The sequence below is a fragment of the Hippopotamus amphibius genome, chromosome 11, assembly GCF_030028045.1.
Source record: "Hippopotamus amphibius kiboko isolate mHipAmp2 chromosome 11, mHipAmp2.hap2, whole genome shotgun sequence".
Classification (NCBI taxonomy): domain Eukaryota; kingdom Metazoa; phylum Chordata; class Mammalia; order Artiodactyla; family Hippopotamidae; genus Hippopotamus; species Hippopotamus amphibius.
This window is the reverse complement of record NC_080196.1, coordinates 41,433,417-41,450,598: the sequence shown is the minus strand read 5'-3', so window position 1 is coordinate 41,450,598 and position 17,182 is coordinate 41,433,417. Positions and strand designations below refer to the sequence as shown.

Here is a 17,182-nt window from a genome sequence, read left to right as displayed (position 1 = left end):
TAAACCACTCTCCTGTTTGGGGCAGAGAGGATGGCAGGTTTGCACTTGTCCTCTAGCCCTACACATAATTGGTGGCAGCAGGCAAAACTGCTTCAAGGGGAGGGGTTCGCCAATGGAATGAAGGAGGGAGGGAGTCCTAGAGTGACAGGGCAGAAAGGGACCTCACAGATCATCTGACCCAAACTTTTGTGGCCTCCACACCATTCCCATGGTCTATGTGCTCCCACCCCAACCATCATCTCTCATGCCATGCAAAGGTTCTCAAGGCATCCTCCCCCATGCTTTCTAAGGGCACTGTCTCCTCATCACTGAACTAACCCACCACCTTGTTTTCTAGATAAGGACACTGAGGCCCATTGGGGTGTGACTTCCCCAAAGATAATCTTTGTCCCAGGATAGAACCAGGACAAGAAACCCTAATGCCTGAGTTTGTTTGCATCCTCCTACTTTCCCACTCAATCCCTAGGGGAGGAAGGGCTCAGTTCTTCTCTCTGGGGTGTTAAGGAAGCCTCTGACAAAGAACACCTGTCACCCCAGCTGATGTGGGCTGCCAGTGTCAAGGGTCTAACAACTGAGTTATTTGCAGGGAGAGCCTGGTCACTGTCTCTTCCTCCTGGGTACCCTGAGGGCTCTATGCAGTTAGTCTGGGTCACAAAGCTCTCATCCCTGCAAAAGATTGGTCCTGAAGCATAAGTAGCTGCCCGGGGCCTGGCAGTCTCATTCTGACCAAAGCCACATACTTCAAGAAAGCTCTCACCACCTTTCAAGAGGTCCTTCATCTTTCCCCTAGGATGAAAGGAGAGAAGATGCTGAGCTAGTAAATGCAACAGGAGGTGTTGTCCATGGTTCAGGGACACTGTTCCTTTGGCACACTGCCCCTGTTTTTCAGAATATCGTTTATCTTTCCTTTTCTGCCTCTGCAAGTTGGAAGGATGAAGGCTTAAGAATGTTCTGGTGGGGACCACATCTTGAAGGTGGGAGGGCAGGTTTGGAAGAGAGTGTTGCGCATATCTTTGGGTCTCTGTGTTTACACACATAGGCAGGTTACTCTGGGTTAGCTTTTGCCCCTGTGCTGAGCGCATGAGAGTGTTTTCTTTACATGAGCCCAGGTCTGTATGGGAAGAGTGCTGAGTGGGCTACCTCCGAGGCCTTAACTGAAAGGGAGTCTGCCCTGGAGTTGGCAGTTTCAGCTGGGGAAAGGCTACTTTCTTCTTGGTCCTCGATTAAAGTGGACTTGGCGCTAGGAATGGGGGCTGATTCCTGAGGGTGTGGGGGTGTGGTGGAGGTGAGAGTTGGGAGGGCGTAACAAGAACAGCTGTCGGAGCCGCTCTCAGTTTTTCGAGGTCCTGTGTGGCTGTGTCCAGCGTGTAGGGCTGTGTCGGCGGGCGTGCCCGTGCAATCTGGTCTGCCCCAGCCTCCCCGACACCCTTCACCCTCTTTGTCTCCTCTTGTAGGTGTGCGTGCAAACCTGCGTCGCACAGCTCTCATCGCGTGCGAGCGCGGGGGCGCACCCTAGCTCCCCCAGTCTTTCCGCCGGTAGACAGGACGAGCCGGAGCCCGGTGCTGTTTGGTCTGGAGCCGAGCAGGGCTTGCATTGATCCATTGATTGTGCGCGGTCTGCGCCTGACCTCCCTGCTCCCGGGGAAGCCGTCTCCATGGATACCGGGCCCGCTCCCCCAGCGCCGGATTGTAAATTCCTGCAGGCAGCGGCCCGGCAGCCTGGGGAGGGGGCCGCCGTGCCGGGGCGCGCAGGGGGAGCGGCCGCCGCGCCGAGGCCCCATTTGAAAGAAAAAAGGGCACGGAGAAGGAGGTGGTGGAGGAGGAGGAGGGGGAGGAGGAAGAAAACGAAAAGGAGCGAGGAGAGGAGGAGAAAGAGGAGGAGGAGGAGAAAGGCGAAGAAAAAGAGACGGAGTCTGAGAGACGGAGAAAGAGCGAGAGAGGAAGAAAGAGAGGCAGAAAGGGCGTGTTTCTGGCGCTGCGTTTCTCCTCCCCTTTCTCAGGTCCCTCGCTCGGGATCTGCGCGCTCTCCGCTGCAGCTCTCTCCCGGCGAATCTGGGAATTGGGTGGGATTATACGGAGCAGCCCAGCCGCCGCCGCTAGCGGAGCGGGGCTTGGAGAGGGCGGGGGCTCCCCTCCGTCAACGGCGCCAGGCGCCCCCAGCCTCATCGCGCTCTCCGCCTCGCTCTCCCCGGCGTCGGGCCGGCAGAAGCCGGCAGCATCGGGAGCCTCCCGCTGAGGGCGCCGCAGTCCGCGCCCTGCGCCCGCAGCCCCCGGCCCGGCTCCGGCGGGGCACCCCCTCCCCTCCCAACTCCGGCGCGCGGGGGCCAGGCCCGCTTCCGCCCTCCCCGGGCTGCGAGACCGACCCCGGCCGCCCGGCCGCCCATAGCTTCAGCCATGGGCTCGGGGCGCGTGCCCGGACTCTGCCTGCTCGTCCTGCTGGTCCACGCCCGCGCCGCCCAGCACAGCAAAGCCGTGCAAGGTAAGGAAGGAGGGGCGCGCGGCCGCCGGGCTGCCTGGACTGCAGGGCCCGAGGGCGGGGGCGCGATTTCCGAGGGGTAGGGCAGGTGCTGGGAAGTGTGCTGCTGTCAGGACCAGACAGTGTGCACCCGCACTCCTCCGTTGGGGACCTGACCTCAGGGCGCTGCGCCCCAGGCGAAAGGCTGGAGGAGCCAGACGCGGCACGGATGAGTGAGAAGTTTGGGGAGTCCTGGGCAGAGGTGACCACGCACCTCAGAATTCTGCCCGACTTCACTGCCACCCCAGCATCTTCCAAAGCTCACCTGTCCTCCAAAAGTATGAGAGAGAATCTTCTCTTCTCTCAGACATTGCCAGAAACGTAACTTGTGGCCTGGAGAGACTGAAAGAATGAAAACTTTTTCGTCCATGCCATATATTTCTTCCCCTCGCCCCCAATCCTCCTCAAAGTTAGACAGAAATTTCGAAGTTGTCTTATCAGAAAAATGTTAAGCAAAAATAGGATCTTTTGTGGAAAACCAAAAAACCAACTTGTCTCCTTCTGGATGGTAGGCGGCTGAAGAGAAGAAAATTTCTGTGACTCTGGCTCCCGGCAAGAATGTCGCATTTCTGCCTCTTTGGGGGGAAATCTCTTTCGTCTTGCATGGCTTTCATTTCTTATCATAATATTTATTTATTAAGGCCTCGGGTTTCCAATTCCATTTAAATCCAGGTCAGAATTGCATTAAAATAACAAAGTAAAATTCCAGACTGGGGAGCTCTGACAGATCCCTCTAGGAATTAGAGACAGGGAGGCCCTCCCGCCCCCATCCCTGACCCCAGGCCCAAGGCTGTGCTGGCAGAAACCAGACTGGTGGGCTACAGTTCTCTTGGGGACAGCCTCCCCTCCCCCTTGACCTCCTGCTGGACCCTTTCCCCATCAAGTCCTCACCCAGGAAGAGATTTATATGGACAAAAAGAAAATTCCTCCTGGCAAAGCTTCACCCAGGATATTATGATTCTGCCTATTGTCCTAAGGGCTCCTTGAAGCCACGTTGGGGTGTGGAGGTGGCTAGGCCACAAGGGAAAGTTGAACTTGAGAGCTGGGGAAGCCTGAGTCTCTGACAATCAGGTCGCTGTGTCCTGGAGCCTGAGCGCTTGGCTCTTAAGCCGCTCTGTGTCCTGGATGGGCTCTCCCTCTCTTAAAAGGAAGGTGCTATATCAGTGCCATCCTTTTCTCCCCAAGCACTGCCTTTCAACTACCTCCTTCCTCCTCCAACCTGTCCTTTAACAGAACCCAAACACTAGAGACCCTCGGCTGTCAAATACCAGACCCCACCCCCACCCCTTCCAACCCCAAACTGCCTCTTCTCTAGTCCTGATTCCAGACAGCCCACTACCACTTCCAACCCCAGCCTGGGAGGAGCCCCTCTTCCACCGTGGATTTGCTTGTGTTTTCATAAACAAAGCTGGCTTTTGTAGTGCATGCTGACTTACTCATAACATGGAATTAGCTAGGGAGTTTAGTCTGAAGGAAGGAACAGATTTCATGCAGTAATCTAGAGACAAGATAAGGGCCTCTTTCAAGTTGGAGGCAGTGTCTGTAGTGGCCTAGTGAGACTGGGGCCAAAAGGAGGAGCAAGAAGTATATTCAAGGCGGTTTGTGGGGCAGATGGAGACTCTGAGAAGGGACAGGTGCCATTAAGCCAAGGCTTTCAAGCCCGGGAGATCAACCGATCCTTCAGTGACAGAGGGACTCAGAATCTCTCGGAGGTACTTGAGGGCTCAATCTTTCATTTCATCCTGCTGCTGCTGTGGGAAATGCAGCCAGAGTGGAGGCCCCTGCCCTCAAGGAAGGTACAGAATATAGTCTTGCCCACTGCTTATTTCACATTGGGGCCACACTTGCTGCTGTTAGCTTTGCCTCTTCCTTCCTTCTGATCCATGAGTCTAGCTGGGCATAGATTCCAAGCCTGTCATTTCAGCTACCTTTAACCCTACTATTCAGGAAATTTATCAACCTGGTCTGCCAGAGTTGCCTAACAACAGGTTTGCTGGGGTAGGGGGACGTCTCTGGTCCCAAATCTGCAGGCCAATGTTCCAGGAAGGACACATACTGACCGGGCAGGGCAGCCTTACCCATGGACAGTGCTGTGGACATTCCTTGCTCTCAAACATATCTCCAGAGTATCACCACTGCCAGAAGGTGTGCTTTGAATGCCATATGCTTTTAAATTAAGCTCTAGCAGGTCTTTAAAATACAATAACCTTGGCAAGTATCTTGCCAAGAGTTACTATAGCACTAGGCCTCTGTCCCTTTTCTCCAGAGATTCACCAGGGGAGAACCAACGTGGTGTGGAATGGAGAGGAGGGGAGGGACACAGAAGGGAGCCCTGAGTATGCAGGCGTGTGTGTGTGTGTGTGTGTGTGTGTGTGTGTGTGTGTGTGTGTGTGTTTACCACGCTTACCCACAGGTGACATAGCTGGGTGTAAGTGTCTGTTGTGACTTAGTTTTTAAGCATGTATACAGATGTTTTAGTGTCTTTAAGAAGTGTGTGTGCATGAGTGGGTGGGTAAGCTTCTGTGACTGGGAATGAGTGAACATGAGGGTACATGGTCTTGAGTGTTTTTCAAGTGCCTATCTGTGTATTTTAAAGTAGACAGACTGGATAACCAGGATAATTGTTAACTTAAAAGCATTAATTTGCTTTGCTTTTTTGGGCGGGGGGGGGGGGGGGGGGGGGGTTGCTGCTGCAGTGGTTAAAAAGACCTAATCCTTGCATGGGGCTCAGGTTACAGCTGAATGAAAAGGTCTCCTGGCCTCCTGGGGAAAACTTGTCCCCAGGGCGGGCAGGGAGAGCCAGCCTGGCCCGTTTAGTTTACTTGGTTGTTTTCTCTCCTCATTAGGAACAGAACTTTGATAAAGTCATATATTTAGAGTTTCCAAGTAACACCATCCCTGGAACTGAGAGCGTTCATCTGGCAGCAAACAGTGTCTCTCTGTCTCGGTGTGTCTCTCCGGGTCTCTGTCTGGGTGCATGTGTGTCTCTCTCTTTCTTTCCCCCACCCCTCTCTTCCTCTTTAATGTGGCTGTTTCCTCTCCTCCCCGCTTCCTTGGGCTCCTGTGGCCGACTCTTACAGTGAGGGGACTGTTCCTCCTAGCCCCTCCCTCCAAAATATGAAATGAAAACCATAATGGTGTCAGTGGGTGAGGGTGGTCCGTGGGCAGCCGGCTATTGCCCGTGCCCCATTCAGGCCACACTGGGGGGAGAGAGAGGAAGAGGGAGCCTCTACTCTTGGAGCCTGATCTTCCCTTTAAGCCTGACCCCCCACCCCTCATTTTTCCAGAAGGGTGGAGAAAGGGGGTGGACTGCTTAGAAATTCCTCAGGAACCCCTTTGACCTCTCTTCTCTCAGTGACATGTACCCTAGGTGGGTGGGGAAAGCCTGGAACCAGGGGAGAACTTTTCCCCTTCTTACCCCTCATCTCCTGAGTCTATGCAGGATGGAATGAGAGAGAGGGGACTAGAAGACACTGAGGCCAGAATTACTACAGGCAGAGAAAGAAGAAAGTTATCAGCTACCCCTAAATGAGATTGTTTCCTGAAACCTTCAGGAATCTGAGAGCATGAGAACCGGTTTGAGACGTGAGCAGCGGCTGGGACCTGTTTAAAAGGAGCCGGCCCTGAGTGTGAGTTTGGGAATGTGTGGTGTGCACTCGCCGGGCCGTGTGAGTGTGCATGTGCATGATGCGGGTGTGTTTGTGTGTGTGTCCACGCGTGCGTGTGCGTGCACATGCGCAGTGTTCCCAGTGAGAGGAAAAAGGAAACAGGCAATGTGCATTTTGTTTTCGCTGGAGAAGTGAAGAAGTGGAATGGCTTGGGGGAAGGGAACTGATGGCTTCAGACCCTCTTGAGAAGATGAAGGTAAAGAGCTTGCTGCCTGAACTAACCCCAGTCCCTGCCCCCCGGCTCTGGTCCCCGCGTGTCAGGGTGTGGGCCTCCTTTGACGTCCCATACCCCTAGCACATGACCACTTATAAGAAAGAGTCCCTGTCAGGGCTGGAAACTGCAGAGCTACTCTGAGGCTGGCAGTGCCCACAAGAGGCCCAGGCCTGGGGACAGCTTCTTCAGGCTCAGTTATTAGACAGGAGTCTGGAAACAGAGGGACTGCTGGTCCCTGGGGGTAAAAGTGATACAGCCGCCAACCCAGGGATGTTTGAGGGGTGGAGGAGCTAGTCACCTGGGCTAAGAGGGAACGTGGACCCTCCCCTTGTCCCCTTTGGCCCCTCTGTCAACAGACTGGCCACTCTCTTCTTTTCACGCCCACATACTGCCAGCCCCAATGGCACAGAGTGGGGAGTGTGGTAGGTACCAGTGGGTTTTAGGTAAATGCAGAGCCCGAGGGTTGGGACCTCTGAGAAAATAACTGAAATTCTCTTCCTCACTTATGAAATGGACGAGAGTATCAGTAGGGTCCCTTTCAGCTCTGAGATTATGCATCTCTTCAAAATTCTTCCTGCTGAAGGCAGAAGACATTATAGCAAGCCCCAGCCGGGCCTCTGGAGCTGGGCCTCCCCAGGCTTCTTGCCTGAACCTCATGCCTTTTTCTCCCTGGGCCCTGCTTCACTGTTCCCTGCTTCACTGTTCCCTGCCTGAGTCTACGTCACGTGGCTACTCTTCCTTTCTTTTCCACCCCGGTTTCCTGGAGCCCCACATACCTGATAGCTCTTACTGTGTCCTTAAATGGGGTATTTCCCCATGGAAACAGCCCCTGCAGGACAAGTGTGTGTGAATGTGTGTGTATCCAACAACATTGGGAAGTAGAGCTGAAATGTTTGCGTGCTGGGAACTGAGTACTATCTGGGCAAGGCCCCAGGGCCCCAGTTCTTAGTCCCACACTATACATTTTCAGTTCCAAGCCTAGCCCTCTATTCTACTCCAACCTAGACATCTCCCATTTTCAGATCAAGGCATATTTTGTAGTTGCCATTGGATTTTGCAGTTTGGCCCTAGAGGCGGAATGATGCCCCTTAAATAGGGTGCTGTGGCTCTCACTCTCACCCATGGTTTCCCTGTGGCTGGAACCATAGCCCTAGAGATCTGTGGGATTTGGATTTCAGACCCCCAGGCCAGGGGCGGTCAGCATCTGGTCACTGATGGTAACAGCTGAGGACAGAGCTGGGCAGGAGCTGCTGGGCTGAAGAAAAGATCCAGAATGACGAAACAGATCTAAGGAAACCCTCGGAGAGGGTGGAGTGTCAGGATATGTGGGCTTGGGGGTGGGGAGCTGGGAGAAGGGGGGTAAGACCCTGGGGAGCAGGTTTACAGAGAGGACGTTTTTACAAGTTTCTAATTATATTTATTTGGAGTTTTCCTCTGGCGGTTTGAAGCTGTTAACAGCAGGAACCTGTATTCCTGGTGTTTGTTTTTGTTTCTAACCAGCTGCTTGGCCCAGCCTAGTGAATCCAAGGGCAGGAGACACCTGCCCACTGCTGCACTGCCCACCCCTTCCTCACTGCAACTCTGTCTGCTCCCACCATGGTGCAAGCACCCTCCTTCCCTGCCCAAACTCAGCATTGCCCTCCTCGCTGCTGCCCCCAGGCCCAAAGCTTGGGAGCATCTGCATGCCTACTGCTGACTTCCTCCCAGGAATATCCGAATGTCAGTTCCAGGCCATTCCGTGGTTCTGTAGTAGATCCTTGCTTCATGCTGAACTAAGTGCTGAGTTGGGGTGGGGGTGGGAGGGCACGATGACACGTAAGGCATGGATTCTTCCCTCATGTGTTTATAAAAGACAGTGTATACTGAGAGAACACCAGACTGGGAGTCAGAAAACCTGGGCCCTGGCTCTGCACTAGCTGTTTTCTCTTTCCCAGGATACTGTCTCTGGGCTTGTTCCTCATCTATACAATGAGAGACAGGACTGTTTGAGAACCACATGAAATGTCCTACATGAAAGAACTTTGCATACTTAATGGAATTATACATCATCTGACATCACTGTTTATCTTATTTTTTTCCCATCAATGTGGAGAGATAAGACTGATCATCGTGAAACGGGAGCGTGCCTCTGCCCACTGCCTGACTCCCTCTCCAGTGTTCTGTTCTTTTCTCTGCACTCCCACTACCCTCTACCCTACCCATCCTCTAAACACTTCTGACTGAGGGTTGTTGGTTTAGTCCACACTGAAAGAGAGAAAATTCTTGTCCATTTAGGAGTACATTCAAATAAGCAAGGAGCTGGATTAGGGATAAGACAGGACACTGTCAGATTTAGCCCTGCACCTCTCTGGTCACCAAGCACTAACTGCTTTTCCAGGCTCTTCAGCTGAGCAGGCTAAGCTTGTATAAGAGGGAAGTGTACTTTTTTAAAAAGAAGAAAGTGCTCTGTCTCCTCTCCTTGGGGTCATCTGTGTGGTTTCCTGGACTCTCTCCAGGCCTCCTCACCCCTGCCTAGGCTTTGTCCAGGCTGAGGATGGGCCCAGGCTGCAGCTGAGGTCACAGCCCAGTTTCAAACTGGGAAGACAGCCTGAGAAGCTGGAGCTGGGATGCCAGGCTCCACCAGTTTCTCTAGTTGATCTAGAGGTAGAGCAGATAGGCACATATGCAGGTACACGTATACGCACAGGCTGCAGGTTAGGGTGTTATGGCCAAAGCCTGAGCTGGTTCTACTCTGGATGCTATCTGGATGTGGGAGGCAACATGGAGGAAAGGATAAGGGAACCGACCAGAAGCAGCAATGGAACGCTGGCCCCTGGTGCCCTGTCATCAGGTGTTAGTTAGCACTGAGGCTGGGGAATGTCTATCTGACAAGGCTGCTCTGAAGAGATGCCTGAGCAGCCCCAGATAACATCTGAAAACCCTGAGGACCTGTGTATTATATAGGATTCCCTCCTATTCTAGATTTGTTGATCCCGTCTCTTCTGGCACAATCAAATAGACACCTTTAAGTGGGTATCTTCCCTTCTCTGAGTTTCCTGTCTCCCTATCCTTAACTTAAAACTAAATTTCTTAGGACTTTCTTCTACCCAGAACAGTTGTGGGGTTACAGGAGAGTAAAGAAGTGAGTTTTTTCTCTGCGGTGACATAAAATAGAAAGGATGCCACAATATGGACCTCATCTACTCACCCACCAACCCATCCTTCTATCCATTCATCCATCCACACATCTGTTTAGCAGATATTTACTAAATGTTTCAATATATTAGTGTGTCTTGTTCACTGCTGAACATCCAGCACCTAACACAGTGATTGGCATGTTGCAAATGCTCAGTAACTATTTGTTGAATGGTTGAATGGATGTGCTCAACTATATTCTAGCTGCTGTACAGGTTTCAAAGATTCAGAAGCCATGGCCTCAGGGAGCTCAGAGCTTCCATAGGAAGGTAATACACAGGAACCAAAAGTTAAATAATGGTATAAGGTAGCATATAAGAGGCATCACAAGATAGCGATTAGTCAGAGGATGAGAGAACCTGACACTAAAAGCCTTTGGAGTTAAAAAGAAAGGGTAATTAGAGAAGGCTGCACCAGTCAAAGGTAGCAGCCCAGCAGTGGCACCCACACTGGGTCCTCAATGATGGGTGAGGTTCGAAGGTGTTTCAGGAGAGGAAAATAGAGGAATGAGGTAGACACAGCAAACATCCTGGGCTATCCTGGCTGGGCAAGAAGGATGCTACAGCCATGTGGGCACATGAGGACACCAAGCAACCTGCTTTGGACCTTCTCACTGGGCCCAGCAAATTTGTCCACAACTACTCCCAGCCCCTCTGAGTAGTAAGGTGACTACTATAGTAACATAAAGTTGGGGTAGATTCTACCTATGGGCATCTGCTTATCTGAAGCCTGCATTCCTGCTCATTTTCACTGGTGGTTATTTCCAGAGCTGGACCTGGACAAAATTTTGAAGCAGATAGTGTTTTCTTGGGGATCCTTCTGCTTCCCTTTTAGGGTACACTTCCCCATCCTCAGAAGGAAATCTTAGGACTGCCTGTGTTATAATAATCCACCTTTTCTAGTCTGTCCTCTAACCTTCATATCCCCCGCTTCATCTCACCACTGCTCCCTACACTTGGCGGAATTTATGGAGTGCTCTGCCAGGGTGCTGAGGCAAATCCAGAAGAAACGTCAGATGGCGCTGGGAAATGCTGCTGCCGTTACAGACCTGTGCAGTCATGCCAGGAGGGGGTAAGGCAGGGAGGTCTTGGCTCATCTGTGGTGTCTTTGCAGCTGCTACTCTCCCCTGATTCAGCTTGTGACCCAGCCCAGTGCCTGGGGTGAGGGAAAGGGCACAAAAGGAGAGCCTTCACAAAGGATTATGGAGGGCAGCTTTTTGGTTCCCAACTGGCCTCTCACCCACTTCACCCTGCTCCTTGGGCAGTTCCCAGCATGGGCAGAGTACACAGTGACACAGATACCTTCAAGGATATGTCTCCCCAAAATTCCCAGTACCATCATGTGCTCCATCTCCCCACACCAGGCCTCAGATGGGGCTTTAATAAGGGGAAAGGGATTCAGAAAGGATACTGGGGAAAAGGTTGGAGAGAAGGAATAAAAATAGTGAACATTTACTGAGCACTTACTATATGCCTGTACGGCAGTGCTAAGTACCTGATAAGTATTAACTCATTTGATGCTCATGGTGGCCCCATGAGGAGGTGCTGATATCATCATTCCCATCTACAGAAGAAGGAGACGGTAAGTTCAGAGGCTGGCCCAGGACCACACAGACATGCGTACAGCTGGCATTTGAACTGATACAGTATCACTCCAGAACCCCTTTTCTCAAACATTCTGTCATGTTATTGCCCTCAGTCTCTTCCCAGCTTGGGCAAATAGTCTATCACATTATCTGAGCTGGGAAAGGAAGACAGACAGCGGTCCAGCCTTACCCTGGAGATCCTCATACAGCTGGTCTAAGACAGTGCCCATACAGTCACATTTTTAAAAAAGGTCCCTGGGGAATCCCAGGGCACAGCCACTGGTCTAAACCAATCCATGCCCAACAGCATCACCTGGTTTGTCAGCCCAGCTAGTAAACACCTACACCCTGAGAGAAAGTACTAAATGAGACAGTGCCCATGAGGGGGTTGAAGGGATCCCTGCATGGATAAATTGTGGGTGGGTGGATGTGGGGGGAGGGAACTCTGAAAGAATGAACAGGCAAAAGGAGACACTGAATATAGTTTGGGGCCCTATTTCAGAGCTCTGTTTTAGGCTTGTTCTGCTTCAAAAGATTCCACCCAAATAATTCCAGCCTCATTTAGTGACCAGCCAAGTGAGGAAAGCTGAACATGCCACACAAAAGCATTAGCAGAGCAACTCAGTAATAGCTGCAAGGGAGCCGAGGCAAACTGAATGCCCTAGGACCTGGAACTCCCTGGGAATAGGACTTACCAGGAAGAGCTTTTGGGAAGACAGTTTTTGAGCCAGGTTTGGGAAGCTGGAAATAGTGTGGCTACAAGAAAAAAGAAAGGACTGCATCTCAAATGTGAAGAAAGAGATGTGTGAATGCGTGGAAAGGGGTAGAATGATTTAGGTGTTGGAGAGGGATAAGTATGATGAACAGGGAATGGGGGGAGAGGTAAGATGGCAGGAGAAGCCCAGCTGCCTGCAGGGTCTAAAGGCTCTGCCAAGAAGCCCAGTTTGCTGCAGTCAGTATCAGGATCCACTCTCATACCAGTGAGCATTGAATCAGAGGCAAAGGAAAGAACTGGGAGCCCAGAGAGCCTGATGCAGACTGTTGTAAAGCCCCAGCTGATTCAGAGACAAGCGTCTACCTCTGAAAGGGCCCTAGAGGGGGAGCTTCTAGATGAGTTTCCGAGTTGCCCTGCCAGCTGCTGGGGAAGAGACGGAGAGACACAGAAGGGGAGAGGGCTCGAAGCAGGATGGACAGGCTGGAATTGCCCAGCGCTCTGTACCTGCCTCGAAGACCCACAGGGACTACCACAGGGAAGGGTGTGATCATCCAGTCCCCTTTCCTCCAGAGGACCCAACAAGAACGTCTAAAACTTTGGATTCCATTCAAAGATTGGAATTACTTGTGAAAAGATATTTTCCCCACCATGGGAGGCATGTGTAAATGTGGGGACAGAGAATAAGAACTTGGACCTCAGAGTGCCTTGTCTTTCTTCATGCATTTAGCCACACTTGAAATTTCCTTTCCCCTTCCAACTGTCTAATGCTTACTCAACTTCCAAAACTCAAACTTGAGTTCCACTCCTTAGGGAGTTTTTTTGGTCCACTCAGGCCCAGGGTATCCGTATTCAGAACTCCTAGAGAAGTGCTGTCCAATAGAACCTGCTGCGATGTTGGAAATGTTCTATAGCTGTGCTGTCCAGTGCTCATGGCTATTGAGCACTTGGCCTGTGGCCAAGGCAACTAAGGAACTGAAGTTTAAATTAATTTAAATTTAAATAGCCATATGTGCCTAGTGGCTACCATTTTAGACAGCACAGTCATAGAGCACCTGTTGTCTGAATCAGTGATTTAATACTTATCATCTCAAGCTTCCATATATTAGGAACCTACTATTTACTAGATACTTTATTAGGTACTTTACACAAATTATCTCATCAACTGTTCACAGCCTCTCATGAGAAGGTATTATCATCCCCATTTTAAAGAGGAACAAGAGAATCAGAAAACCCTCCCCAGAGAGCTATAGGGCTGGATTTGAACCTGGGACTAACAGATCATCATCCTTCTATGATAGGATGTTTCTTAGTACCATTTTCTCTTCATAAGTTGGACAAACTGATTCTCCATGCAGCCTCTTACTATCTACACAGGTCCCTCTTGCCCTGTCTCATGAACTAGAATTCTGTACCCCCTCTTCTTCATCCATTCACTTTGGGATGACTTCCTAGGGTGGGCCAGCAGGCAGACAACTATGACTGCAGAGCCTGAGAGAGGTGGAGAATAAGTGTGAATTACAGCAATTAGATCACTGGACGTGGTGGACTGCTGCAGAGGGGTCGAAGAGAGTTGGAGGGTAGAGTGCAGAGCCAAATAGAAGCCCAGAAGATTTGAGGCAGGTGTTTGGGGGCACTCTTCCAAATTTCACTTCTCTTCTTAGCTCTAGGAAGCCTCGGTCCTGCCCCAAAGTTCTTGACGTAAAAAAGAACAGTTAACTGTTTCAAACTAGGACTCATGGGTGCCTATAAATTGGAGCAATTCCTGATCCATTCATTCAGTAAAAATATATCAAGCACCTTAAGGATTTGGATTCAATAGGTCAGCAATCAGGCCTGAGAATCTGCATTTTAACAAAAGCCAAGCAATTCTGTGGCCCACAGATCACACTTGGAAGTTATGATCTTGATTTCAAATCCCATTTCTTTTACTTGCACGTTGCTACACCATCCTGGGTTTCCCAGCTCACAGCTAGAGGAGTCTCTTCCTCCTCTGATCTTCCCTTTAATGGAGATTCTCAAGCCTGGCTGCATATTAGACTCACCTGGGTAGCTTTAGAAAAATACTGATGACCAGGTCTCAGCCCAGACCAGCTGACCAGAATTTCTGGGGGTGGCACTTGGGCATCTCCTAAGGGAGTCGACTCCGATGTGCAGCCAAGGTTAAGGACCCTCTTTCCTTATCTCTAATGCCCTTGTGGCACTCAAACATATTTTGCTTCATGCTACTTATTTGTCTCTCCTTTGGGCTGGTCTGAGTCATCTCTGAACCTCCACGGCTTTCAGTTATAAAGCATTTTCGACTGAAACATTTTCCTATACTTCAGTTCAGCTTTATGGGTACCATAACATTGCCCCAGAAGTTGGAGTCTTTTGCCCGAAGATGATAAATTATTCTCTTTCCTATGTCCTTTCTGAACATCGTCTTTTCTGCTAGATCTTGGGTGGCCTTTTCTTTGGCATAGCTCTGTGAGTAGCACCTTGTGTCAGAGTGAGGTGCACCTGGGGTTAGATGAAAGCGCTCAGAATAGCAGGATGGATGGGCCTTGGATGAGTCAGCTGGAGAGCTGCAAGGGCTGCACTTGTCAGGCTTCAGGTTGCTGGTGCCAGCCCCTGCCAGCTCCTAGTCCCTCCACTGTTGACAGCACAGGGGCCTAGGCAAATCTTCCAGGATGGAACTTTTTTCCTTTAAAGATTCTTGGCGCCATGGGTGGGCAAGTGGGAGCAGGCCTGGTCTCAAGCAGAATCTGAGGCAGATGAAGATTCCTCAGATACTCCATCTCCCTTTCTTCCTCCTTTAATTACCAATAGTCACTGGACCCTGCCACTTTCCCAGAGGCCAATGTCCCCATGCCTTTCTCCTCCCCCTCCCTCTAAGCCTGCTCCTAAGAAAGGTAAACTAATTCACCCTTGGTTGAATGTTTCTAATCAAGTTAAGTGTGCTACCTACCCAGTCCAAGGGTTTTTGTTTGTTTATTTTTAAATCAAAGAGGAGTGTTTCAAATGATGGAATTTTAGCTGTCATTGTGGATTAAGTATTTTTGAGGGGAGTGGGGGTTCTTTCTGAATTCCTGAAATTACAGGGTCAGCCTACTCTGAAATCGGAGGGGTGTGGGAGGCCACCTGCTTCTGGAGGGGTTGCTGTTTATTTTAGAGGAGAGGCGATTTTGCCCTGAGGAACCACCTTCAAGACACCCCTTGGGAGGTACCAAGAGAGGGTCTCATGTGTCCCTTCTTCCCCTGCCAGATGTAGATGAGTGTGTGGAGGGGACCGACAACTGCCACATCGATGCTATCTGCCAGAACACCCCACGGTCATACAAGTGCATCTGCAAGTCTGGCTACACAGGCGATGGTAAACACTGCAAAGGTGAGGCTGAGAGGGCAGCTGAAGAAGGGAGACCTGCCGGAGAGGGGAAATCAGTGCCGCTGCTCTCAGTTGGCCACGCCATGCATCACACTAAGGCCTGCAATCCCTGCTGGCGTGGGGAGGGGGCTGGAGAAAAGCCGTTTCTTCCCAGAGAGGGTGTCATTTTCTGATTTGCACAAAGGCACCATATATGCTGGCTGAGACCCTGGTGGGAACAGTTCATAGCCATACAGCCTAACTGGATGAGGGGATGTGAATCATGGGACTAAGGCCTAAGGTTCTCTGACATCGGAACCTCTTTCTTTAGACCCTTACACCATGCCCCAAAAGAATGAGAATAGGCAGTTTACCCTAGGGGAAATTCATACTGTAAACAAGCACAGCTCATAATTAAAGCAATGCAAATTAAAGCAGTCTTGAGATGTTATTTTAAATTTATGATCTTTGGTGCTGGTTAAGACTTCAATGGACAAGGTACACTCATTAATTCCTGGTGACATTATAAATTGAAAAGTGATTTTGTCATACCTAGCAGGAATTTTGAAGTTATTTATACCCTTTGACCCAGGAACTTCATGTTTAGGAGCTTGTTCAAAGGAAATTCAAAGAAACAATATATGGGAGAAGATATTTTTGATGCATCATTTACGATAGAAAAATGGAAGGAATCTAACAATACAGAAAAGGGATTAATAAATTATGAGTTAGCAACATAATGGAATATTTTGCAACCATGTATAGTGATAATTGGAAAGATTGGATGGAAACATAAAAACGTTTATGACTTAAGTTTAGATGAAAAGAGCAAAATAGTTTGTAGGCTATGAAATAACTATGGAAACAGACACAAAGTGCACGTGCATGCGCACACACACGCGCACAGGTTATCTATTTTTTAAAAATCCATCGTAAGGCTGAGCCCAGGGTGGACAGTCAGGGGCATACAGGTGTGTCCAGCTGCCTCAACTCCTATTTGCTCACAGATGTGGATGAGTGTGAACGGGAAGATAATGCAGGTTGTGTGCACGACTGTGTCAACATCCCTGGCAATTACCGATGCACCTGCTATGATGGATTCCACCTGGCACATGATGGACACAACTGTCTGGGTGAGCAAGGGTGAGGGATGTGGGCACGGCATGTCTTGTGGAGAAGGAGTTATTTTCAGCATTTCCCATTCCCAGCTAAGGAGAGGAAAGTGACCAAAAAGCTGCGTTCCCACAAAATAAAAAACAAAGTCATCCTCCCCTTGGAGACTAGAGGCTGAGGCTGAAATAATCCTTCTGCTGGAGGAAAAACATGAAGGAGATGCTGCTAGAAAGTGTTCTCAGGGGAAGGGCCAGGATATGAGGGGGAGCATGTAGGAAGGTGATCTGTCCCCAGATAGATCCTGGCTCTGCTGCTTACTAACTATGGAGCCTTGGGCAACAGGGATGGTAATATCCCACTCAAAGGGCTGCTGACTGATTCACTATGAGAGAACATGTATAAAGAGCCCTGTACAGTCCTTAGTACATGGTAAGTGCTCAATAAACAGAAGGAATGTCATTGGTGATAATGATGATGATGCTTCCCTAACCTTAGGGTTAGGGTTCAAAGTCTTAACATTTGGCTTTTAGGGGAACCTTGAGTAAGTCATCCATGCCCTGGGCCTCAGTTTCCTCACTGAGACTTAGAGGAAAGAACTTGGCTACAGTAGCAGAATCACGAGGCTGGAATAGAAGAGAGCAGATAGAAGGATGGAATGTAGGATAGGGTAAAAGCAGGAAGACAGGGATGGGAAGAAGTCAGGGGTGTAGGAGATGAACAGGAACAAGGCAAAAAAAGTATACTTCCTTGGCTTTCCCTACAGATGCATCTCTCAGGCAGGAGCCTGCTGGATCTGGGCCCCTCTGCTCTTGGCCAGAAGGGTGAAGACAGGGTTTCAGGGCTTAGCAGAGAGGA

General features: G+C 50.3%; 1 protein-coding gene across 2 annotated transcripts in view; it reads left to right on the top strand.

Annotated features, from left to right (window-relative positions):
* The first annotated feature begins 2,394 nt into the window (after positions 1-2,394).
* The window catches only part of SCUBE3 (signal peptide, CUB domain and EGF like domain containing 3), a 32,663-nt gene continuing 17,875 nt past the window's right edge, over positions 2,395-17,182 (top strand). For both annotated transcript variants that reach the window (XM_057699324.1, XM_057699323.1), the window contains exons 1-3: positions 2,395-2,479; positions 15,116-15,238; positions 16,222-16,347. In XM_057699324.1, coding sequence (XP_057555307.1) covers positions 2,395-2,479; positions 15,116-15,238; positions 16,222-16,347 — 334 coding nt within the window. The remainder of the gene's footprint in view (positions 2,480-15,115; positions 15,239-16,221; positions 16,348-17,182) is intronic.